The following is a 27,080-nucleotide window of genomic DNA, read 5'->3' on the forward strand; positions in this document are numbered from 1 at the left end:
TAGGATTATCAACAGTTTGGTTCGATTTGGATTTGCAAATTTGAATCAAATCGAATCAAACCGTTAGGGCATGCTTTTCCTGAAAATGCATGAAATTTTCCATTCAGTTTTGACGCCCCTAAGCAATACCCATGCCATTGGCCATTACTTTCAGCTATCGCTGTTCGTTGGGCGTTACCCCTTTTACTATGACTTACCGGAGCGGACGGGAACTGAGGATTTAAAGTAAGACCATCGCGTAGAGATGAACATTTTACGAACGATCATCAAGTGTAACATCAACTCCAGCCGAGCTCTCACCAGCAACCATCATTTATAGGCATTGGAGGACATGAAACACAAAACAATAAACCCGAGAGTTCAGAAACAGATATAACTATTGAGAAATCACTGGATTTCATGCGTAAATGGCTTGAAAACTCAGTTAAGATAATTTAATCTAAGCCGGTATACTTTCACATTATCCAAAAAACGAGGCGGACTTGCACTGAATTTTTAATAAACATTTCATCGAGTAGGCCCCGTCTCAATTGATTGATCTAAATGCAGCAATTCATTTCCATATTGATGCCAAGTCTGCACAATAAGTTCAAAACACTTACAGAAACTTGTTTTCGTTGATTTAAACGTAATCAGTACCAAATGGCTCCTAGCTAGGTTCCCAGTTGTCACCAGTTTATACAAAATGCTAAAGCTACCAAATTACTATAATTCTATAAGATAAGATGTGATAATCAAAACTAAGAAATCACTATTATAGGATCAAAACATGATTTGAGATCATGAACGGGAGAGCACTTTTACTTGATTAATGCAGTTCGGGCACCGTTCCTCTTGACATTGAATTTAAACAATCTCATCTCAAGTTTTTATCATTCGATTTTCAGGGAAAATCATGTTTTACTGGAACAGATGCGATGCTTTAAAGTTATGTGTGAGATCTCCATAATCAAATGAGTAACTTCATGATGTTAAGCATAAACACTCATATCTCATATGAGAGAGAGAGAGAGAGAGAGAGAGAGAGAGAGAGAGAGAGAGAGAGAGAGAGAGAGAGAGAGAGATCTGGAATAGGATGTTTTTCAATCTTCCTCTTCCTTTGTGCACAAATTTGACCTTAAACCATGAAAAACAATAAAACCCTGCTAACATTATTGTTCTCTCAATCATACTCCATTTGACAAAATGAACTAGCGTTCTGTCTATTTCGTAAAAAATGAATGATTTGGTAAAATTGATCAATTATTTCACTTGGAAAAATTAGACAATGGAAAATGACTTCATGACCAATAATAATTTATATCTAAATATTTTCGTAGACAATGAAAATATTTTTCATTCATCAATTTATAGAATTTAAAAAAAAATCTATATTATTCATTTTTCGTGAAATAAATGGAGCCTAGATTACAATTCCTCTTGTTATCCTTCTACAAACTGATTATTTACTGATTCTTTCACAATCGACATATCTTCTTCCACAAAATTTTCTTATTCTATTATTTGATTCGAATTATTTATTTGTAAGAATTTATCCACAATCACTACGAGTATTCTTGAAAATAAAAAAAACAAATTGACCAAACAACCATGTAATCTAAACTTACCCTTTTCTTTCTCCACTTTCCTTTTCATTCTAAGTGCAATGGCCTTGGCAGAGAGTCCTCGGTCTTATTTCGTCTCTCGGCGAAGGCCTGGAGCAGTCATGGGGCGTCCTGTTGCACATTCGCATTGTTTCCAAGACATATCGCAGATTTATCTCTTTACCAGGTTTCTTTTAGCATAGTTTGGACTTTAGGTCATGTTTATCATAAATAGACATGAAAAAGACAAAAAAAAAAGATAAATGAAAAAGATGAAAAACAGGAATTGCATTTAGTTAGTAATTGCATCCGCGCTCCACTTAGTGCAAGTGTAGTTTCATTTTAGTTGGTTAAATATCTCATAGACATCATCTAATTTAGGGAATTTGCATTCCTTAGTCTAGGAAGTCTAATTTATGTGTATCTCATAGGAGGTTGTATCTCGGGCTTAATAATTTGATGATGTGATATTCTTTGCCCGATACGGCTCGGGTTTTTCTTTATCGGACTTTAGTTGTGTTTATGTGGCTTATCTTGCTTGATTAGGGCCTTGCTTAATTTTGAATAAATGAGCACACTTACACGTGACCACATAGATTCGCATGTTTAAGGGGTAAAGTGGAACGATCGCATGAAACGTCTTCCAATAAAAGAAAAGAGGTACCAACTTTGGGCATTACATCAATCTTTAGCATAATTAAGTCCTAATGCCCAAATATCAGATTCGCAAAAATAAATGACCTCACTTGTTTTACTTAGTCTCTAATCGACTCTTGTGAGATTAGTGACAGCTCCTTAATATAATCAAACATGGTAAGAGAGTAAAATCAATCGGTAAAATTTGGGAGAGCTCGTGTCAAGTGTAAGTGCCCATCTAATCAAAGGGACCACTTGGCACTCATCTAGTAATCTGTTAGACACCATCAAGAGATACCTAGCAGAAAATCCCCTCGACAGGGTTGTGATAGCGTACTAGACATTAGCCTAAATGAAAGATTCTGATTTCACCAAGGGATTTGCTGAATCAAAATTAGACACTTAATCGCTCAATCGACTCTTGTTAGTCAGGTCAACGCTATGCCATCGATCCACATGTGGTGCCAATTGCCACTTACTAGTGCGTGGACTAAGAATAACTGTCTTTTTGTTTTGCCTTATGTAGTGGCCCATACCTACTTCCACCGGTGATGCACATGTCCTTCTAGTAGCCATGATAGTTCTGTCCACAACTCGAAGGTGGGTCTCTCAGTTGGACAAATTGCTCATTCATTTGCCCTCACTGGTGGAGCACTTTCTTTCCCTCTTCGAGTGGCTATCGGATCATTGCTTCCTTTGAATGCGAAAACACTCCGGTTAGTGCAAAACTATGGACCAAGAAAGCAATTACAAGCTAGTTCCAATTGCCAACTATAAGTGGACAGGAATAAAAAATAGTTTTTGAGGTATTATTTTGTGTGAATTATCAGTTCTATGATCGTCATTATGATTTACCGGTATATCACTTTTAAATGTGCACATATTGATTCTGGTAAGACTCAAGATTGGTATCTATCTTGGGTGCGGCGGGCTTGTCAAGAGGTTGTCTCGAGGATGGTACATACAGGGGTATGAGGGCCAACTGCCAACATGGTCCTCTCACGTTTGAAGACTAGGTTTGAAGATAACATTATGTTAGATCACGTTAAGGAATGTTACTTTGAGCTAAACTACCGCATCAACAGATGTTGGTAGAATTGCTTAGCATTTGTGGTAATGGTTGTTCGACATGGATTGAGAGATACGTTATGTTGGTGATGATTCAATGTTGGTGACATTGTCGGCCAGAGTTGTTCTTTGAGATGTTGTCTTGAGGTACCCATCTAACGTAAATCCTTCTTATTTTCGTAATTAATGAATTTATATGAGAAATGGTCATATTTATAGTATTCTTGAAAGTTATATTTTGAATTTGGTAATGAATTTGATTCAAAAGATTCAAAATCGTATCATTTTTGGTCATTGATTAATATTAGTCGATATCATATAACCAGAGATAAATCATATTAATCCTCTATTTAATTCTTAAGAAAAAGAGATGTTCATTGATATTGAAGGACGTATCTTAAATTATATAAGTTCCAAATTTGTGTTTGATATAATTGATAAAATACACATGCCTATGATAAGGTCGTTAAAATAATGTTTGAATTTTAATTAAGAGCCGGCAAGTCATTTTACAAAAGAGTTCTGCTAAGGTAAAGACGCCCTTACCTTGAGGGAACGATGGATGATTTTTAATCACTCGTTTCATTGGGTCCAATCAGGCATAATTCACCAAAAACTGATCTGGCTAACTAAACAGATCATATTGCACTGTTCGAGTTAACAGATGCGCTCAAGCACCAAGTGAGTCGATTTGATAGATAAAAAACGTGTGATAAGTAGATTTTTTTTTCAAACATTAAGGGCACGTCTGAAGCGATTTGCATCTTCCATTCTTTTGCCAATTCTTTGCTTTTAGCATTTGTATTTTGAGTTTAATTTAATGTTAAAGATATGAGTAATTATATAAAATCAATTACATTGAATTATCTTTCAAAGCCCAATTTCTTATTTGAATGATTTAGGCTAGATTATGATATTAGCAATATATATATGATAACTGTATTTACCGAATAAATATCAAAAACTTTCTTTCTTTATTTGGATCCACTTATCTTAATTTTTTTTTTTTTTAAAGCCGAATGACAAAGTCATCCGGTTTGTTAGAAACAAATTAGTGGTCTATAATGTTTGGTCACACCGCTGAGGGTGACAGAATCGTAGCCTCCTCTTTAACCTTTGCAAAATTTGAATCCTTTTCAAAATACTTCACAATTAATATTGCCCAAGTGGAAGAGCGTTGGAAATTTTTATAAATGTGGATTAATGTTAATCACATGATATTTTAGTTTGTGGCAAACAAGTTATTATAAAGTTTATAAAATATAAGAGACAATACTAGACCACCCAAATACAGTTATGTGATCATATTATATTGGGTTTAGTGCATCTCGATTTCAGCAACAAAACGTTCGATGGATGAGCTTGTTAAAATATACTATGTAAATAGGCTATGATTTCCTTTGCTTTCCTAATGTTCAAACGCTTACAATTTATCCATCGAGATCATCTCTGGGAGAGGGAGACCGATTCTCGATTTCATACATCTTCGCCTATATTGATCGTTTCAAAGGCAATAACTAGTTAAACCAGTTATGTGATTTTGTTCAAGTTTAGGTAAAGGCTACATACGGGTTTTGGATTAATGATTTTGTTATCTGTATTTACATGGGGGGAAATTTAATCGTTTTGAATTGGGAGACATTTATACAGTTTGCTCAACATAGGTGAAAATGTTCAGAACTATTTAATTTTGTCAATATCTGTGTTCTTTGAGATGTCCCACTTTTCCGAGAACAAAGAGATTCAACTTAAGAAGGTATGTTGGATACATTCTGATGGTTTTGAAACATAAAATGATCGACAAGTCGCCTTAATAGAATGTCACAATAAACAGCATTCTCAAGCCTTAAGAAATGTTATGCATTTTCAATTTGATAGTGCAATGGCATCCAAAGATTGAAGTTAGGTACAAGTAAATGGAGCATAACTTGACTGTGCTAACTTTACTGCTTATGCTTTCATTGCAAGTATAAAGAGGATTAAGGTAGCCGAAAAATGTGAAAAAAAAGAAGAAGAAGAAGAAGAAGAAAAGAAGATGATAAACTAACTATCTAATTCTATATAGCATTTGCCTATCAAAAGATTTCTAAACAAAATTCTGATGAATGATCTTTATTCTTTCCTTTTCCATTTCGGAAATGAGAAGAAGATAAATAGAGAATTTATCATACATGTAGTATACTCTAAATTGAATTTGAAAATAGCGAGTCCTGTTAGATGTGATAGTTCGATGGTAGTTAGTATATTTATTAAGTTTATGGAATATTTGTCGAGACAAACGTAATTCCATGCGTAGGGGGTAAAGAAATGATGACATGAACCCCACTTTTATGCCCAATTCGACCTTATTCCACCTACCGTGGAAAAGAGAGAAAATATTACAAATCATTCTCAAGGAAAACCAAAAGAAGATCACTCCACAACATCATTTTCATTTGTCGGCCAAAGCCTGTGTTGAATGTCAATGACGAAATCGAAAGCAAGCGTGCGCAATGACCACTGAGGACACACGTGGACTGATCACGTGATGGATTTAGTGATAAAAGAAGCCATCTGTCTCGTACTGCAATGCCTAGCTGCGGCTTATTTCGTATCAAGAGACATCCTGGCTTCTGGCGTTGTGGCTGGACTATAGTGATAGGCTCGCCATGCAGGTGACGGGGAGTAACTACGGCTAAAATCGAACATTTTAGAACCAAAATGTGATGTTCATGGTAATGTTTAGATGAGTCTCTAGTGTTAATTGCTTGTTTCCGCTCTTTTATTTATGAAATATAATGAAGATATATGGATTAAGAGCGGGACCTTTGAACTCTGAGGACAAGAACATCTCTAAAGATCCATATGATAATCATTCTGTTTACGAAAATAATTTTTACTTAAAAATGATTTTGTTTTTTAATCTATTCCCTATATGAATTTCTAAGCCTTTCAAAATGTTTGGTAATGATTCAAAATTTTTATTTGCAAAATAGAAATGTGTTAGGTAGGACTTCAAATTCTTTTGTGGTTTAGAATTTCTTTTAATTTTTTAATAATTTAATTATATCTTTCTCTTTTTTCTTTTCTTTTTTCCTCTTTTTTCTTCTCCTTCTTCCTTTAGTCAGTCACCGGCATTGGCTAGACGATAGGGTTGGCAACCTCGTCAAAAGCATCACCAGCCCTTGATAAGGTTGAGCCTCATCAATCGAGGGCTGACTTGTGCCTTGTTGGGGCCCGGCGATGCTCTGACAAGACCACCAGCCCTCATCTAGCCAATTGTTAGCCATTGTTGTGGCTAGGGACTAGCTAAAGGAAGAAAAAAAAAACAAAAGGAAAAGAAGAAAAGAAAAGAGGAAAAAAGAAAAGAGGCTTGATTCCATTGTTGTTTCCAAAAACAAAAAATCAATTTTTTTTTTTTACTTTATAACTCTGTTTCAAATTTATTTTTGAGAACAAAAAAGTTACTAGACATATTTCTATTCTTTTTTTATTTTGAAAAAAAAATAGAATCAAATATTATTTGGCCGATTACTAAACAAGACCTAAATGACACTGCAACTATAACTTCTTATAATGTTTGTAACAACCTTAATCACTGTTTTCATAAAATTTTGGGTCTTCTAATCTGAAGAAAGATAATATTCTTCTTCTTCTATTTATCCTCTCAAGAACCCGTTGGACCTCATTAGCTAAATTCGGCCAATAAAATTAGATTTATTTATTTCCAAAAAAAAAAATTGTGAATTCGAAATTACTTTAAATTGGCAGTTCCATTGCCAGTGCTCCAATGCACGAATTGATAAATTGTCAAAAACAGATTGCCGATATCGTGTGAATTGTGTTAGAAAACTATAATATCTAAGAATTGGTATAATATATAAAAATTAATTTATTCTAGTCGATTGATAACTTAATCTTTTAAATGTTTTAGTAAATGTAGATCCAAGTGAATATGCTGATGAGGTCAGATTGAGCTCTCTCTTGACTATTTCATTAGGTAAGGTATCAAATTTCTGCTCTTTGCTCTCAGCATATTGTATACCGGTGTTTAGTGAATCTCATGACTTCTTAATATATATGTAATGCACCGGTTACAATATCTTTACTTTCTTCTCGAGTGGGTAAACATAACAAGAAAATTTAATTATTTTTGGTATAACAGGAGAGAGAATTAATTAATTTGACTTACAGAATCCATATCCACACTATATATATTAAACCTTGCATGCTGTCCTTGAATTGCCAGACATTCTGTTGACTCTAAACTCAAAACATCCTCCCAATGGGTGGCTCCTCTGTTTCCCTTCTCAAACCCTCAAATTCTTTCATCATTTTCGTCTCCATCTTGGTCCTCCAAGCTTGTCATCATCGTCTCATTATTTGCCAAGTGATGCCCCCATCTCCACCACCATCCCAAGATTTGATGTTCTTGGACCAAAGACTCGCCGCCGTATACCCCGTAATCCAGCAATTCAAGAACACCATCACCGCGGATCCGCAAGGCATCACAAACTCTTGGGTCGGCCCCGGCATCTGCAACTACACAGGCTTTTATTGCGATAATCCGCCAGACAATCTCACAGCCACCGCGCTTGCAGGCATCGACTTCAACGGTTACCACCTCGGCGCGCCGACCCTTGAGGGCTTCCTCGACCAGCTCCCGGACCTCGCAATCTTCCATGCCAACTCCAACAACTTCTCCGGCGTCATCCCACAGAAGATTGCACAGCTCCCGTACTTCTACGAGCTCGACGTGAGCAACAACAACTTCTCCGGGGCATTCCCAGCCGCAGTGTTTGGCGTCAACCTGTCTTTCTTGGACATTCGTTTCAACTCCTTCACTGGGTCTGTCCCGCCACAGGTCTTTAAGCAAGCCCTCGACGTGCTCTACATCAACAACAACAAATTCATGCAAAAGATCCCAATCGACTTCGGCTCGACCCACGTGCTCTACCTCACCCTGGCCAACAACAGGTTCACGGGCTTAATCCCGAGGAGCATCGCCAACGCCTCCTCAACCCTGATCGAAGTGCTCTTCCTGAACAACCAGCTCATGGGTTGCATTCCTTACGAGATCGGGTTCTTGAGAAAGGCCACTGTCTTCGACGCGGGGGCAACTATCTGACAGGACAGCTCCCATGCTCGCTTGGCTGCTTGGACATGATCGAGCAGCTCAACTTCGCCGGGAACTTCCTGTACGATGCGATCCCGGAGGTTGTGTGCTCGATGCCGAACCTGTTGAACTTATCGCTATCGAACAACTACTTCAACCACATCGGGCCATTGTGCTGGAAGCTCGTGAAGAGGGGAGTGCTGGACGTGAGGATGAACTGCATCTTCGGGCTTCCCGATCAGAGGCCGCACCATGAGTGTTTGAAGTTCTATTTTCACTCGTTTTGGTTCAGTTGGGTCTGTCCGTGGCAATACTTGATGAGCGCCATTCCTTGCAAAATCAACTCATCTTACATTAGTCGTCCACCGGGCGCTCGGACAAAGTCGGTCACTTACCCTGCTCTTAATCGACACAGACTATTGTGAGGATGACTGGTGGTTGAGTGTGTTCTTCGTATTCATGAAGAAAATAATGACGGGAAGACCATCAATAATAACCACGGAGACTGCTTATATGGTTAGGGAAATGGGAATTTTTTGCACTTTTTGTCGAGTCCCGCACGCGATGTGAAATCTCATGCTCACGTCATAGTTGAAGTCATCCTCGTTGAATAAGGTTATTAGGCAAACCAAGGGTGTTATGAGAAGCAGAGGCATTTTAGAAACTATATGAAACGTGGTGGGACCTCTTGCAGCTTCCACTGTTTGATCACAAGCGATTTCTGTCCTGTTAGACTAATTTAGTAAATTTCTCCTCAATAAGAGAGGAAATTTTCTCTGGCCATGCCTGTGACCGGTGAATTACAAGCATGAACATCATTCACTTGCAGATTTAGATATCGGGCAATAGTCTTTCCCAACACATGTTGGAGAGCATATCGGTGGGTCAAGAGACAGCAGGATCACCCACGTGCAAATCTAACTAGAATTAAATGCTAGTCATTTTATGCCCGTCGCATAACAGTCAGAAGTGTGGTTGGAGACAAATAAAGGTAATGTCCACATTTGTACTTCACCAACACTCAGGCGCATTTTGCCCCACGCTCATTGTCCCCACCCTTCGCCCCCTTCAGATGTCAATCTCAAAGCTTGGTCTTAGTTCTTGTGCTTATTCTTTCAAATAAAAAATCTCATCATTCTGATCGTAAAAGCTGGGATTGTGGACAGGCAACTTCCCTGTAAAAGCTTTGAAATGGATTTCAGTCTTGTTATTGAGCTATTAGAAATGGGAAAATGGAGGAGGCTAAGTGGATAGGTCGAACTACTATAAATTGCTTTGTAGACTCTTCTATCCGTTACTCTGTTACATTTTTGCTGAAAGAAGATCTTTGCTCTGCAGTGCATATTTCGTCCGCCAACCATTTGATCCTCTGCGCATTGTTCTGCACGAAAAAGTTTCTAAAAGATCTGTATGCATCTTGGGTGAAATGACACTATTCTCTCTTTACTCCTGCCCAAAATTCAAAACCGTTCATGTCCTTTTTTTCTGGTGCAAAATCATCCATGTGCTTTTAACAAGGGTCATCCCGTTTCCTTCTATTATGTCGCTTCTTTTTTTTTTTTATCAATTTATGCTGATGTGAACGATCAGGACGCTCAAGCTAGAAGCACACGGTCGTGGCCATTTGTGCATGAACCGTGCTACCATGGCCAAATCCGACTTCAAAGCTTGTGACCATCATGGTTGCTCGAGCTCAAAGCCCACCACGACTGCAAAATATACTAAAATTTGAAAAAATATCGACACAAATAAAATAGAAGAAGGCCCAAAGAGCTACGGCCTTTACCATAAATAGTTCTCCGGTGGTTTGAGTTCTTGCGTATGATTTTTTTTTTTCAAATGAAGTTACGTTTTTCTCTTCGATTCATTAATTTGATATAATGAGTATACTTCCTAGAAAATTACCAAAAAAGTTCTCAATCTATCATACTTATGCCAATTCAATTTTAAACATTTTAATTTATTCAATTTAGTCATAAACCTTTTAACAATTTGTTAGTTTAGTCCTAAATCTTTAAATTGAACCAATTTAATCTTAAATTTTTAGATAATATGCAAATTTAGTCCTAAACCTTTGACGATTTGCTAATTTAGTTATTATCGCTAATTTGGTTAGAAATCGCTGACGTGGTAGTCTAGTCACCATCAGTCATCTTACGTGACACGATCAGCATTAACATGAATAGTTTTTTTAGATTTTTTTCTTAGGGTGCGTTTGTTTCGTGGAATACATTTTCAGGAAAACATTTTCCTCATTTTCCGATGTTTGGGTCGCTTAGGAAAATGAGTCAATGGAAAACGTTTTCCTAGTCAATGGAAAATGTTTTCCTAATAAAGCTTAAATTCAGGAAAATGATTTCCCCTTTGAAAGGATCGGAAAACGTTTTCCGAATCTACCAAAGCTTAGATTTGATGCTTGGTTTACAAACAATTATTCTTATAAAAATATATTTTAAAAAATTGAAATTGAAATTTTTATTTTTTGAAAAAATTAAAATTTGGAAAACATTTTAAAAATAAATAAATAAATCAAATTTGCTTCTTTTTCTTTTTCTTTTTGCTTCTTCTTCACCTGTTACTAGCCACAAGGACGGCCGGTGAGCTCGGTCTCACCAAATCGAGCGATCTCATGGTCTTCGACAACAAGGCTTAAGCTTGCTCGAGATCGATGAGCCTCAAGCCTCTCTAAATCGGGTGAGCTCGTGGCCTCCAACAATGAGACTCAAGCCTCGCTAGATTGGGCGAGCTCATAGCCTCTAGCAGCTAGCTAGCGAGCTCGCCGCCTCTAGCGACGGTTGGAGCTCACCCCCGTAAGCCAGCCGAGAACAAATTACCGGAGGAAGCGAAGGGATGGCATGAGGAAGTTGAGGAGTGAAGGACAAGAAGAAGGAAAAAAAAAAAAAAAAAGGAAATAAATAAAATAAAATAAAAGTAAATAAAAACGACATTATTAAAAATTTGAAGTTTTTTAAATTAAAAATTCATTTTTTTTTTCCTGTGATGAAGTGTGAAATTATTTTTAATGGGATCCAAACGGCAGAAATCATTTTCATTTATACATTGCCAAACAAATGAAGACAAAACGTATTCTTGAAAAATACTTTCCTGGAAAACATTTTCCTTTATTATTGAGTTTTCCGTGAAACAAACGCACCCTTAATGTTGTTTTATTTTTCTTGTTTCCTTTTCTTTTTTTCCTAACCCTTGATTCTCAACCTTGCTAACCACAAGTGAGGGTATCAGCTCTCGCCCAAATCCACGCAAGTGTTGCAACACTTGTCATGACCCTCCCAAAACTTTTGGCGCTTTTGGAATGGTTTAGAGGTATTGCTCGAAAGATGGTCCAAATGGTTTATTGAGAAGATAGTTCCAAGGACTCATTTTTTTATTATTTAACACCCTAAGTATTTTTTAGGAGTTGCTACTAGTCATTTGGGATCTGTTAAAAACCAATTGAGATGCGAGAGTGTCGTCTCAATTCTTACTCAACCAATGATTCTAAGTTCAGAGACTTGTGTACATTAATATTTCTATTAATTGAGAGTGTCGTCTCAATTTTTGGTACCTAAGTTGAAAGTGTGATATGTGAGGGGGCCATTCACTCTTCATTACCATTAACTATCCTAAAGGTATCAATCCACCAAGAGAGCATCCAAATGTTTTTATAGGGTTCATTGAAAGTCTAATTTGGCCCTACCTTTTTTTAAAAAGTAAATTAGTAAATTAACAACCAATTAATTGAAGTGCGATGCAAAAGTTGAGCACCTAAGAAATTGAAAGTATTTATCTAAGTGCAAGAAAAGAAACCCGTAAACAAGTCGGGCAAAGAATACTCTCAACTTCGAGACATGATCTATCGGAAGCTTGAGATTAGAGTTAAATCATATATGGAGTGTGCTTAATTCTAACTGTCTCACACATTGCCCCACTGTGGTTCAACAAGCCCGATGCCCTACGGTGTTGTTAGAGAAACAAGTTTTCATGGCATTGAGCGATGTTAATTCAAACTCCAATTGACTTCTTTGATGTCACCTCAAGTTTGAGAGAGGATGTTAGAGATAATTAGGACAATTCTCTAAGATATTTTTCTATATTAGTGATAATTAGAATATTTATATTGGTATTCAGTTTCTCTCAAGATTGTGCTTATATTGATTGATATATGTTACTTTTAATAATCTTTCATATAGCATATAAATAGGCTGATGTAGTCTTCACCATGATATATCGAATTATACAGACAATTTCTCAATTCCCTTTTCTACTTAAAATTTAACTATTGTAAAGAGTGCTTTGAGTATAGAGTGAAATCAGTGTCCTTGTAGAGTGAGCTATAGTCCATCATGGAGGGTCAACTTCATTGTAAACGTTTTCAAAAGTTTCAAGGATTGCATTAGTGGATTCCAACATTGTTATTGAGCAATTAGAGCTGGGACGGTGAAGGAAGCTGAGTGGATAGGCCGAACCACTATAAATTGCTTTGCAATCTCTCATGTCCGTTTTTCTATTTACATTTTTCTTGATAGAAGATATTTGCTTTGCAGTGTATATTTTGTCTACGAACACTGTTTCATCGTCTACACATTGTTTTGCAAAAAAAAAAAAATCTCTAAGTATCCAACAACAACCATTTTATTTGCATAAATATTGGGTAAAATAATAGTAGTTGTCCCTGTACTCTTGCCCAAAATTCAAAACCATCCCTATACTCTCTTTTTTTTAATCCAAAATCAACCTTGTATTTTTAGAAAGAGTCATCCCTTGTCCTTCTATTATGTAGTTTCTTTTTTAATCGATTTGTGCTAACGTAGACAATCAGAACACTGAGTAAAAGTAATATCACAATCATAGCTGCTCAAGCTAGTAGCTCGAAAACATCGGCATTCAAGCTCAAAGCTTGAGGCCGTCGTGGCTCAAATTTGACTTTGAAGCTTGTGGTGGCCATGATTGCTTGAGCTCGAAGCTCAAGACATAGCCATTTGAGCATGAATTCGAAACTTGTGGCTACCATGGCCAAATTTAGCTTCAAAGCTCGCAGCAACCATGGCTACTCAAGGTTGAAGCTCGCGGCTGCTAGGGCCACTTGAGCGCAAAACTCGTGGCCATGGCAAAGCTCGAAGTTCGCTGCTGCCATGCCCGTATTTTGCTTCAAAGCTTGTGGCCACAACCGTTTGAGCTTGAAGCTTGCAGTTATGGAATAGCTCGAGCAACCATGACTGTGACATCTAAAGGTCGTAGGTCGCAAGCTTGTGGTCGTGATGGCCGCTCAAGCTTTTAAGCTGCGTCCATGGCTGCAGATGGCGCTCATAAGTTGTTATTTACGAATTGCTTTGGTAGGGTTTAAAGATTTTGAAGAAGAAGAAGATTTTGAGGAGGCCCAGGTCAAAGAAAGAGTTTGACTTTTTGGAAAATTGCGAGTCATAAAAAATTTAACGCGGTTAACGGCTGATCAGCAAATGCTCATCAGGCCCAATTTATTGAACAACTTTTGGTGAAGAACGGAAAGGAGTACATATAATCTAAGGAAGCAGCGGCTTGTAACACCTCAGCGGCTTGTTTTCAAGTTATATATTTTCACGTGAAATGAAAATTTTCATTCCAACCGAAAAAACAAGTATAGCATCTCTCTCGATCCAACTAAGAGAAGGCGGGTGATGATTTGCATTGTCAGATTTCTAGGATTCTTGGAGCTGCAATTGAAGGGCACGAAGTTTATTTATTTATTTATTTATTTTGGTCGGTAAGGAAGCACAAAGTTGATGAAGTAAGAATTTGAGGAGTAGTGGTTGAGAAAAAGCTGCCCAGATCCTGCGGTGTTCGACTCGTTGAGTTCCTTCTTCTTAAAATGCTGTTTGTTCATCATTCGGATATCCAAACATGGGACAATGACGATTTAGTTTATGAACTGTGAGGAAGTATATGTTAAGACTATCACTTGGCATTGATTTCAACCTCATCTCCATTCAAGACTTCATTTCAAAAACCTCCGGCGGAGTTTTCACATATCAAAGGATGAAGTTTTTGTGACAGCTATTTGGTCATTCGTGTCCCATTCGCAACTAGCTCTAGCCCTTTACTTACCATAGTTGAAGAGACGATATCACACTCGATTAGGGCAAGAATAGTAACCACCTAAGGAAAATTTTATCGATATAAGACTTTCTCAGTGTAAATACAAAAATAGCGTACGCCATCTCAAATTAGCGAACAAATGCAACGTTTTTTTTTTTTTCTGGCCCTCTATAGTTAAAGTCCAAGTTTTGTAAAATCAATTCAATTTTAATCGTTGATACATGTAATATAGTGTCCAATGGATAAGATGATGTGTCAAAGACAAAAAAAACAAACTTTATCCACTTGCTGGGGTCCCCATTTTAGAAGAACATCTCACAAAAGTAGGCAACTTTTATTCTTTTCCTTTCACCGGTTGGTAAGAAAAAGAAATTTCCATGATCCATTAGATGATAGGTGAAGCATATTATTATTTTATGGAAAGGATAATTTTCCTCTTTTTGTACCTTTCTCCGAGTATATCAAGGCAGTTCATCTCAAGCTCGCAAAACTCGTTGAGAGACAGATAGGGAGTTCTGACCAAAAATAAAAGACACAGAGGGAGGGGGAGAGAGGCTATGGAGGTAACATCGTCCAAAAGAATGGGATCGACAATGTTCGTAGCAGCTCTACTAGTGTGGTCGGCCATCAGTGCTAAAGCAGACAACTCTGCAAAATGCATATCATTGTGTACATTGTTGTGCGCCTCGAACCTCGTTCCATTTGGATGCAGTCAGATGTGCCTCAAGGGTTGCCTTGGACAGCCCTCTTCATCCGTGGCATTAGGGCTCTATAATGTCAGATGTTTCTTGTCTAACTTCTTGGACCGCCATCCTGGTAATAATCTTTGCATCAAGATCTAAGATCGATTATAACTTCTTGTCATATCCATAAAATTAAGAGTCATTGTATAATCTTATTTTTTATCAACGTTTCATTGTTATGTTGTAATGATGGCTGCGCATTAAATTACTTCATTTCCTTTGACTTCGATGTATGCTCTTGTTAAGAAAAATCAATTTCTCGGACTTTGATGTATGCTCTTATTATAAATGACTTTTTAATTATTTTTTTCATATTTGAACTCATGTAGATACCCAGAAAATTGAAGTGGACATGAAGAAGTTTAGAGCTTGTATGGACTCACATTCTCCGGGCTGCCAGAAGACCTGCTCGTTGCATTAAAGTCTGGAATTTATTTTTTCATAATTAAACAAAGGCAGTGGAGTTATGTTATACTGACACGGCTTCATTTCCACAAGTAATAAATAATGCCTTTTCAATTATTTACTTGATCATGAGTGAAGTATATTTCTATGAAATTCAATTGTGACAAAATGAGTTTTATCTCTACTATCTGGATTTAGATTGTGAGATTTAAATACAAAGTCCAAGCGGACTATGAATTCGAATTATCTAACACAACGGAAACCGTAGCTTTAGTAATTCCGGCTCGGACTTGCTTTATAGATGAGATCCTCCATATTCGCAACACCAAGCTACTGCAATTCAGTTTACCGGAGCCGTTCAGCCTTTTAACCCCTTCAAAGAGGTAACCTTGACGTGCAGGGTAAAAGTAGAGAGAAAAAGAAAGATGGAGCAATAAGTGTAAGAGGGACGAAATCCTCAGGAATCGGTCAAGGATTAAGCTTAAAATTTGGAGAAATGACAAGCTTTTTGCCCAGAAATTTCAGAATTTGAAAGAGAATTAGAAGAAATCTGGAGAGATTATGCTTGAAGCCGCTACGAAGAAGACTGAAAATGAGAGCAGCAAAAGAAGTTGGGAATATTTTTTAAATGGACGGGTTTCTCTTTCTTCATTTCCTTCGAGTCCTCGAAACGAACAGAACATGTGGATTTTGTCCCTTAAATTCTATTGTACCTCAGTTTAATGCAACTTTTGTATATTATTCACAAAACGCATCCTAATATATAGACATGTCGCGAAACTACCTCGAAATCACTAATCGATTTATTGAAACAAAGGTCGAGCTCCGAGTTTCTTATTCAATTCTAAACAGTCACCAGAATAATGTTTGCATGTGCACGGTGGCTCTAACACCAAACTTTACCTTTAGGCAACTTAATGGCACTCCTACTCAAATTTGATTATCTTTTCTTAATCCAAATTGCACCGTCGATTTAAACCCACACTGCATTTAACACTTTTCAATTTTGAGAGTCGCTGTACTCAAAATGCTCTCGTTTATCGAGCTCTTGCCTACCGTAATGGTAGTTTTTTCTTTCCTCAAACCCTAATTGCCCTTTTCTTCACATTTTCCTTGTTTGATTTGGATTCGCTTGTCTCAATTCCCCGTTCCGATCAGTGGGGTTTCTTCCCAGTTCCTCTTCCTCCTTGTTTTTCTTCGCTTTCGCCTCCGATAGTGACCCCGATGTTTCGCTTTCTCTGCGTCTTGGTTCCATCAGCGTTCTGCATGTACTAGCTCCTATTCTTTTCCTCGTTCCTGCCTCTATTTGTTGGTTTTCCACCTTCCCGACATGTCTGCATGTCGAGTTTTGGAATCATCTGAAGCTCCCTCTCCATCCCCTACCTATGGAATATAGGTGTGCTTTGTTTCTCAGTTCTTCTTATGGCTTCTCCAGCTCCCAACAGTATGCATGGGAGCCCCGATACCTCGTGTACTAACCTGTATGAGGATGCTCGCATGGCCGCTCTGAGCAAACACCTGGGTCATCTTTGGTCTGAACAGCATATCGAAGTTTGGGAGGATGTGCCATCGCCTAAAGCTTTGGCTGAGTATCGGCTCATACTTATGGGTAAGCTCTTGTCAAATTCATCAGTTAATTTACCAGCTTTTCAGACTACCATGAAGCGTGCTTGGAGGACAGATCATGTTGATATTACGCAACACGATGGGGGTTTATTTGTAATCAAATTCAAAAATGAAACCAAGAAAAATCGAGTTCTTTCCACTGGTCCTTGGCTGTTTGGAGGTATTCTGGTCATTCTACGTCCTTGGTTGTATAACATGCCGTTGCACTGTTATGACTTCTCGTCATGTGCTTTTTGGGTCCAAATTGTTGATCTCCCTTTGGAGCGCTACACGAAGGAAATGATTTGCAGAACTGTTTGAAGGGTTGGCAAAGTTCTAGAAATAAAAATGGACAGTGGAGCGGGTACCTCTCTTCATGCTGGCAGGGCCCGAATTGAACTCAATCTTCAAGAATCTCTTCAGCCAGGCCAATTTCTTCGAGTTGATGGCAAAAACATTTGGTTAGACTTTCGTTATGAGCACCTGTGTCACTTTTGTTATTCCTGTGGTAAGCTTGGCCATTATGCCTCAACCTGCAAAGATTATGAATACGATGAGCAAAAGTTAGATAACAGAGACAACTTATATTTCGGTTAGTGGCTCAGGGCTGAGGTTCGGGAATTTAGCCCTTTCTGGCTCGCCTTTTATGCCTCACCTAGCCCCTCTCCTTGAAGCTGAGGAGTCTGTTCCCGAGACACAGGTCAATCCCTCAACTAACTTGCCTTCAGTCCCTTCACCCAGCAACAAAGGAAAAGAGATTGTGCTGATCCCTGATAGCCCTCCTTTTATTCTACCAGAACCCTTCGTTGTGCAAGCTTAGGTTGAGAGGCAGCTGGTTCCTACAACGGGACTTCTCTTTCACCCGATACCTACTCCTTACCCAATAATGGGAGAAGGATCTTTCAGCTCTTCCAAGCCAAAGAAATCTAAGAGTCATAAGTTGAGCACCAAGGTAGGGCCAATTAAAAAATTAAAACGTCCAAACCTACTACAAGAGGGGCTTGACGAATCACTCCTATTGGATACTTCAATATTTGATGTTGTTGAATCCAACACTTGGGCTATAGTGGTTGGCCCTAAAAAGTCACCATCGGACAAATGAGGTTAATAAGTTGGAACTGTTAGGGGTTGGGTAATCCCCTGACAGTTCAAGCCCTTCAGGTGTTGGTGGCCCGAGAAAAGCCTGACATCCTTTTTCTGATGGAAACTAAAAATAGAAATTTGGTGCTAAACATATTGCAAAAACGTCTTAAGTTTCCAAATAGTTTTTTGGAAGAACCTTCTAGCCTTGCTGGCGGCCTAGCTATTTTCTGGCAAGATTCTGTTCACCTGATTTTGGAGCATTAGTCCTCTGACTTCTTTGATCGTTTGCCATATTAGGAGTGTGGAATTTCTATGCGGCTCACGTGTCTCCAGGCGCCGGCTTTTGTCTCTCTTCGGCTCCTGTTCTGGGATAAATTGAAACTCATTAATACCCATAATACTTTACCTTGGCTGTGCATTAGAGATTTTAATGAGGTAATGTATCCTTGGGAAAAACAAGGTAAACGACCAGTAAATTTTCAACGGATGCATACCTTTCGAGATCTGGTGAGTGACTCTTCCCTCCTGGACCTAGATAGTAAGGGATGCTCCTATACCTGGTGTAACAATAGAACAAGGGATGATTTAGTTAAAGAGCATCTTGACAGAGCTCTCTGCAATATCTATTGGCGTCTCACCTTTCCAGCTGCTGAGGTGTTTGCTCTTTCGACCATCGATTCGGATCACAGTCCCCTGGTTTTACATTCCTCTCTAGACCATCCTCGACGCCCAAGGCTTTTTATGTTTGAATCCTTTTGGCTGCAAGACCCGGAATGTCGTTTGGTTATTTCAAATGCGTTAACTCAATCTTGGTCTCAGCATATTACCTTAGCTAAAAAATTACGCCTTATTTCAGCGGCTCTTTCCCATTGGAGCAAAGCCAAATTCTCTAAAGCCCATCAAAGAATCTCTGAGCTTCAACAGCAGCTTCATGTCCTAACAACAAAAGAAACAGTCAATCTAACAAGCCTTGAATGGATGCTTTAAAACTTCAAATTCACATTTTATGGACTCAAGAAAAATAGTATTGGGCCATGCGTTCTAGAGTACAGTGGCTGAAGTGGGGGAGGGGGCGGGGACAAAAACTCAAAATTCTTCCATGCTACCACCATCTAGAGACGCCAACGAAATAGAATCAGCCTATTATTAGATCAAGAAAATCAGTGGATCAGAAATGAAACAACTTTACAAGAAATGACTCAACTTTTCTTCCAAAACCTTTACACCTCTGTTGGGCAACGCAATTATGGCCCCTTTTTAAGTCAATGCCCGACCATTGTCATGAAGGAAATGAATAGTAAACTTATTGCTGAAGTTACTCCTGAAGAAATTCAGCAAGCAGTTTTTCAGCTTGGGGCATCAAAAGCACCTGGCCCAGATGGTTTAAATGGTTAATTTTATCAATCTCATTGGGATATCTTAAAGGCAAACGTCATTACCTCGGTGAAAGCTTTCTTTGACTCTAGTGTGTTGGATCCTATCATCAACAGAACATTCCTTACTCTGATCTCGAAGATCTTGCAACCTGAAAGGCTAGACCAATTTAGACCAATTAGTCTTTGTAATTTTCAGTACAAAATCATTTCCAAGATTTTAGCCAACAAATCAAAGGCACTCCTACCTACACTCATATCTATAGAGCAAAGTGCTTTTGTTAGTGGCCGTCAAATCCAGGATAACATCCCAGTAGTGCAGGAAGTTCTACATCAACTCAGAATCCAAAAAAGAAAAGGAAAATTTCAGGGGGTCCTCAAACTCGATATGCAAAAGGCGTCTGATCATGTCGAGTGAGATTTTCTCCGGGATTATCTAAAACAGATTGGCTTTCATGCAGATTGGATTTACAGGGTTATGCAATGTGTCACGACTGCTTCTCTTTGTATTAAGTTTAATGGTCAGCCTCTTCAGCCTTTTCCTATGTCTAGGGGTCTTCAACAGGGTGATCCCCTTTCCTCCTATTTATTTATTCTAGTAGCAAATGCTCTTTCAACTCTCATACATCAAGTTGTCGCTATGGGAAACATTAAAGATATTCATCTTACCTGGAGCTGTCCTAATCTTTCACACTTATTTTTCGCCAATGATGCCATTTTCTTTATTGAAGGAAAACTGCTTAAATGCCAAAACCTGTCAAACATTTTAAATCAATCCTGTCAAGCATCGGGACAGGCAATAAATCGAAATAATTTTGGTATATATTTTACTCATGGCTGTCCAGCACCCCTTCAGGAATCTTTGGCCAATGAATTTCGTGTTCCGGTGATGCACAAGACAGGGAAATATCTTGGCATACCTTCGGACTGGGGTAGGTCCAAAACAGAGATGTTTTCTTGGCTATTAGCTAAGGTGAATTCAAAAATGGATTGCTAGAAAGAAATACTATTTTTGAAAGGTGGCAAGGAAGTGTTGATTAAAGCCGTAGTTCAAGCAGTGCCTCAGAAGGCTATGTCTATCTTTAAAATTCTCATTTCTCTTTGCAAAGCTATTGAGCAGAAAATTTCTAAATTCTGGTGGCAAACTCAGAGCGAAAAGTCAGGAATGCATTGGAAAAATTGGGAATCATTGAAAAGACGTAAAGATGCAGGGGGTCTTGGTTTTTGAGATCTAGTGGCTTTCAATAAGGCACTATTAGCAAAACAAGCTTGGCGTTTGTTTCAAAACCCTGAGTCACTATGGAGTCGTATCTTTCAAGGGCTTTATTTCCCTTCAAAAGATTTCTGGCGTGCAGAAAGAGGCGTCAGGCCCTCTTGGGGTTGGCAAAGCATTTTACATGGCTATGATTCTATGTCTAATCATCTACAGTGGTCAGTGGGTAATGGCCAGCATATCCGTATTAGAGAGGACAAATGGATATCTATGGGTATTATTAGGGGACCTGCACCACGCAATGAACCTATTATGGTTGCTGATTTCATTAACCCTAAACAGTAATCTTGGAATATCTCTTTGCTCAAAAATAGTTTCAATGATCGAATTATAACTGAGATTCTCCAAATACAGGTATGCCCTCAGTTTACAATTGATTCTTTAATCTGGACAGGGAGACAAAATGGCATTTATACTATCAAAAGTGGTTATAATTGTCTATGATCAGGTGAATCCAACTTAGATCATAACCAGGCATCTTCTTCTTTTACGCTACCCAAGCGTTTTTGGAATACTATCTAGCAGGTGCCGACAAGCCCTAAATTACGAACCTTCCTATGGTCTCTATGCCATAATGCTATTGCAACATGTGAAAATCTATATAACCGGCATATTTTATCGGATCCAACTTGTAGCCTATGTCAAAATTGCGGTTGTCATCCTATCCTTGAATCAACATAACATCTTTTCTTTCACTGTCCGTGGACCAAAGCAGTGTGGTCTCATTCATAATTTCACATAAACATGCGACAATTTCAAACTAACAGATTTGATTCCTGGCTTCAACAACTCATGTATCGAAAGGATTTATTACCTGATTTGGCTATTGTAGCAGCTGTTTTGTGGCATATTTGGAAGGCCAGGAATGATTCCATCTTTCGTCAATGACTCCCCAATCCTTATCTAGTGGTCTTCAATGCCATCGCCTACGATCGCTCTTACAAAACCTGTAACTCCAAGCCCCTACATCAACACAAGCAGCCTGATCAGTCCACTCTTAATCGGAGCTCAACTCAGACTCAGCCTTTGCCAGATCTCATAGTCACTGCCGAATCTGCTTTTCCGCCCTTTTCTTCGACCCGAAGGTGCCCTTCTTATCTGTCCTCTGTATCCTTTGGCTAGCGTCCTCTTGATTTGGGTGCACTGAAAGTTAATATTGACGGCTCCTTTCACCCAGGTTCTTTTCAAGGCTCCATGGCGGGTGTTTGTCGAGACTCTGCAAGAAGGTTGATTGGCAGCTTCTCCTTTACCATCAATGCCGCCTCTGCCCTACAAACGGAAATCCAAGCTTTCACATCTGCGCTCCAGTATTTGCTACAAACGGGACAATCTACAACTCACCTTATCCTCGAATCGAATTGCCTTCAGCTGGTTGACTCGGTTCAAGATCAAAATCGCTTTCCTTGGGACTCTCGTGCTCTGTTCGTGGAAGCATCAACTTTGCTTCGTCTTTTCCAAACCCTAGAGGTGCACCACTGTCGAAGGGAAGCCAATACGGTTGCTGATTGGGCTGCCCGAGCCCATGGGCTTCATATCCTCCCTCCCAATTGGCTTGAAACTCCCCCTCCCTTCCTTTTTTTCTCTTTTATGTACTGATGCTTTAAATTGTTGTAATCCTCTTGTTAGTTAATACTATTTCTCCATTCTTGTCACCAAAAAAAAAAAAAAAATGCACCGTTGATTTCATACTTACCTCACAAGTCGGACTTTGATGCTCTCACACTCAAGACCCTTTTCTGTAAAAAGGGGTGCACCATAAAAAACAATACCATCAATCGATAAACAACTTTTCATAAAGTTAAAATGGCCATAAGGGTTTCATGAAATGCGGCAACATCACTGTTATTCCAGCAGGCTAGGCTAGGGCAGAAGTCGACCCCTCATGGAGTGAACTTGGAAAGTTTGAAGCTTCCTGATTTTCCAATTTCCCTCCAGCTCAAATCAGCTTTAAGGAAATTCTTTTCTCCTGTGGCCTTGAATATCAATCCTCTATACTTAAACATTTCTCCATACTAATTGTAACTATATGTACTAGAAAAACAAGCTTGAACGTCTTAGTAACTTCTAACTTTCACATGTAGAAAGTAATTTCTAATATTCATGCAACCCATAAGTTTATATATGATAACGTAACTACTCATACACCTGTATTTACCAATATTCATACTTAACTAGTAATTCTTTTATATTAATATAGTAACTTTCAATGAAGTAATAGCTAGTATTTATAATTCCATCAAGTTCATCTAAAATCACCCCGTTACACTTGGGCACGACCGATGCAAGAATAAAAAGTGCCATTTTGCATGCACATATAGACTAATTGGCTCCCCCTTCTTATTCTAGTCATGTCCAATTTTGTGCCAATGCAATAACGTCGTGCAACAACGGAAAGAAGTACATATAATCTGAGGAAGCAGCGAAAACCCAGGGTCGTCCCACAAACTGTCCACAAATTTGCTTTCCAGTGATAAACTAAATTTAACCTTGTGTCATGAGTGTGTAAGAAAGCGAGATGTCGATCTGACATGAGGTGTGTATGGTACCTAGGCTTCGGGAGGGAGAGATATAAGGAAAATTATCAACTTGACCCTTAGTTTCAACAAAATGGAACGGCAGTAATGCAGCTCACTCTTTCAAAAATATCAAAACTACTAGCCTTTCTGACAAGAGAAACGATTGCATTCGCTATATATAACATATAGGAGGTTCTTCAACATTGAAACAATTTGTCCAACCACATCACAAACACAGTAACAAACTCACCATCTTTGTACAACTACCACAAAATTACTTTTCCATTGCTTTTCTGCAGCAGAGGGACACCTTTCATCCCAAGATTCTTCAATAGGATACTTTTCGAGGATTATTTTGTAAAAGAGAGAACAATGAGTGAAGTCAATTTCCACCCAGAAGAACTACTAGGCACTTGAATGTGACCTTAAACAAACAAGTGAAAAGGTTAAAAGGATAATCACCTAAGAGTTTGGCCCGTATCGATATCCAAGCATCATTCGCTCCTTATACTGCTCATATATATCATCATCTAGCGTCACCTCTCCCGGTTGATGTGGACTAGCCCCCAAGTTGTTTGTCTTCACATCACCTGCCATAATTGGGTTGAAAATCCCACTTCTAGAGCTCCCCAGACCCTCCTCTGTTTTAGAAGCCATAGCTTACAATCAGAAAGAATTCTCCTTATAGGGTGTTAGACAGAACTAAGCAACCTATTGACCCCGTTATTCAGAAAGACATTCAGTAGACTCAGACCTATAGACATTCAAATTGTGAATTCAATGCCAGAATTCACAATTGACCAACAAACTACTGAAACCACAGTAAACAAAAAGCTAACTGTTTAGCAAAACCACAAAGCATACATTAGTAAAACCAAGTCTAAAGTAAGTAAGATGTTTTAAGTTACGATGAACATCCAACCAGATATAATGAATGGGTACAAAAAAATTCTATGGCATTAAAAAGAACTGACAGTCATGGTAAGAGAGAGAGACAGAACCTTCTTTCCATCCCATCTTAGACAGAAGTTTGTGGCCAACATTGTCAGCCTGAATTTTAGCCTGCTCAATAGCCTCTCTAGTTGCTTTATGTGCAGCTACATCATTATGGTTTGATACGAACTTTTCAAGCTCTTCTAAAGGAATGAAATCACCCATGTGATGACCCCTTTTTGCAGGAGCTATAATAGAAAACATAACATGAGCTGAAAATTAATAAAACCACGCAGAATATACACTTCAAAGAAAATTACCCAGAATTAGAAAACATTATGTTATAAGAGACAACATTAACCTTAGAGGGAAGCTGGTGGAGGCATCTCATCTTTTGACTGTTTGGGTTTCTCCTCCTTTCCTCTTAAGCAACCTTTTTCATGTAAAATTCCATCATTGCTACAGGATCTGCACTTGCCACACACGAGCAACGATCCAATTATTGTAAATGACTGTCTAGTTAAGCAAAGTAAAAGTACAAACCGGCAAAAGCAATTACCACAGGACGGATGACTCTAATACTACAAAGCTTGAAAAGAGGCAGAAAAACTTTCATCAAATGCAAGGCTTACATTTCCCCAATGATAACATGAGAACAGGATAAACTATATTTTGCACAATTTCCAATTTATTTTTCTGCGGTAAGGATAAAGCATAGTAATATCACAAAATGCGACCCAATGGTGTTGACACCTCAAACAATAAAACATAGAACTTTTCAAAAAAAGCCAAAATACAGTTTTGTTTCGGTCTTAACCATAGTTCTAAGAATAAGAAAAGGACATTTCCAAAGTGACACTATATATTTATATGATTGAAAGGACCAACATCTTCCCAGTTAGAATCAAACTAAATATAACTACCACTTTTCCCAACTGATGTTGAATCAACCGACACTCTTGGGTCATCCACATCTTTTTTTTTTTTTTGGTAAAGTTGGGTCATCCACATCTTCATTCAAAGCAGAGGTTGGAATCTGATAATTTGAGGCATGCTTAAGTGACCATTTGGGAGGAGGAGCAGACCTAGAAGCTGGAATGCTAGAACTACATGTGCCAATAAGAAATTGAAGGAGTCAGAATGATGGAGAAATAGAGAGCTCAACATCAACTATGAAGTATAAGGGCTCATTCGTTTGGAATTAAGTTTTGAGTAAAAAGTACGTCTTTTGCTTTCCCACCGTAAATTGAAATATTATCTTAATTTAAAAAGATTATTAAAAAACTATATGTTAATCTCAGATTATGAGTAAATACTCTAGCGCATAAATCATACATATACATGCATGATGTGCTACGTGCACAATCTGCAAAGCATCCAAGTTTTGATACTATACAAGATATATTATTTTGTGATAAACGACCTATGGGAAGAAAATATCCTTTAGCCATACACCATATATGCCATGCCCCAAATCCCGAGCACATGCACATCCCTCGGTGGTCGACTAAATTGCGACGTTCCCAAGACGCGTCGTCGACCCTTTCTTTTTTAGCACATGCAGAAGCGAAATTTAAACATATACCTAGACAACAACAAACACGGGATAGAAAAGCAAGACAACCAAATTTCACCACACTTTATATACAAGGCAAGTTAGTGCTACAAGTCTGTACACTAAAGGTCTACCCATAAAGAGCTATCGGACAACCTATACATCGGATCCTTTCAACTCTGACTTGGAATCCTCCACGACACCCTCTGAAATCTCCAAACTAAGGACCTAAAAAATTGTAAACCACGATGGGGTGAGAATAAATCTCACCGAGTCAACACTCTAAACTCTGATTAGGACGAAAATTCACTTAGAGGCATCCTAAACATACACCACTCAGAACTTACCTCGTCTCAATACCTTCCTACACATTAATGCATCTCATAGAACATAAGCATACAATAAATGCATTTAATGACTGGAACACATCACATCACTCATCAAATATTCACATAGGTCTCGATTATAGGGCCAAATCGTTATGACACGTCCCATTCTGTGCCACACAATTTCATCCCATAATCAAGCGCGAATATCCCATATCGGTGGTTCAATCCACACCCGATATTCACTCTCAATATCCAAACTCAATATCCAAACTCAAGACTCTAGAGGTGGCTCCCACGAAATTATGTTATCATGTAGCACTTAGCCCTCGACTATACATGACAGTAATACAAATCTCTAGAGGTGGCTTCTATGTGTATCAAGTCACCATGTAGCACTTAGCTCTTGATTATAGTAAGCAATGGTACAAAGTTATAAAGGTGGCTTACATGAGGTTTTGTTATTGTGTAGCACTTAGTCTTTTATCTACTCACAACCCATTCGGTTTTCTCAACACAACACATATCACCATTCAATAGCCATCCTTTGCCATGACTATAAACCATCATCATAGAACAACCAATCACATCTCATCCCGCACAAGTTCCAAGTATATCAAAGGTTAACCTCATCACCAAATATGCAATTTCTAGCAAGCAAAGCATCAAGAACAAATCACAAACTACTATCGGTCTTAACCGGCAAAAATGGTCCACTCGCACATCTCCAAGTTTAAATCCATAAACCTAATCAAAAGAGTTTGGAAAATTCCCAAATTTGAATATGTTATAAATGACACATAAACGAACGTTT

The 27,080-nt window shown here is 38.4% G+C and overlaps 1 protein-coding gene across 1 annotated transcript; it reads left to right on the forward strand.

The window, feature by feature from the left end:
* The first annotated feature begins 7,519 nt into the window (after positions 1 to 7,519).
* Positions 7,520 to 9,509, forward strand: LOC104453162 (uncharacterized protein At4g06744). The gene is given in 2 exon segments (XM_010067685.3): positions 7,520 to 8,374; positions 8,377 to 9,509. Coding segments are annotated over 2 exon segments (1,254 nt in total). The 5' UTR covers positions 7,520 to 7,551; the 3' UTR covers positions 8,808 to 9,509.
* Positions 9,510 to 27,080: the final 17,571 nt, after the last annotated feature.

Source organism: Eucalyptus grandis, chromosome 7 (assembly GCF_016545825.1).
Source record: "Eucalyptus grandis isolate ANBG69807.140 chromosome 7, ASM1654582v1, whole genome shotgun sequence".
NCBI classification, from domain to species: Eukaryota; Viridiplantae; Streptophyta; class Magnoliopsida; order Myrtales; family Myrtaceae; genus Eucalyptus; species Eucalyptus grandis.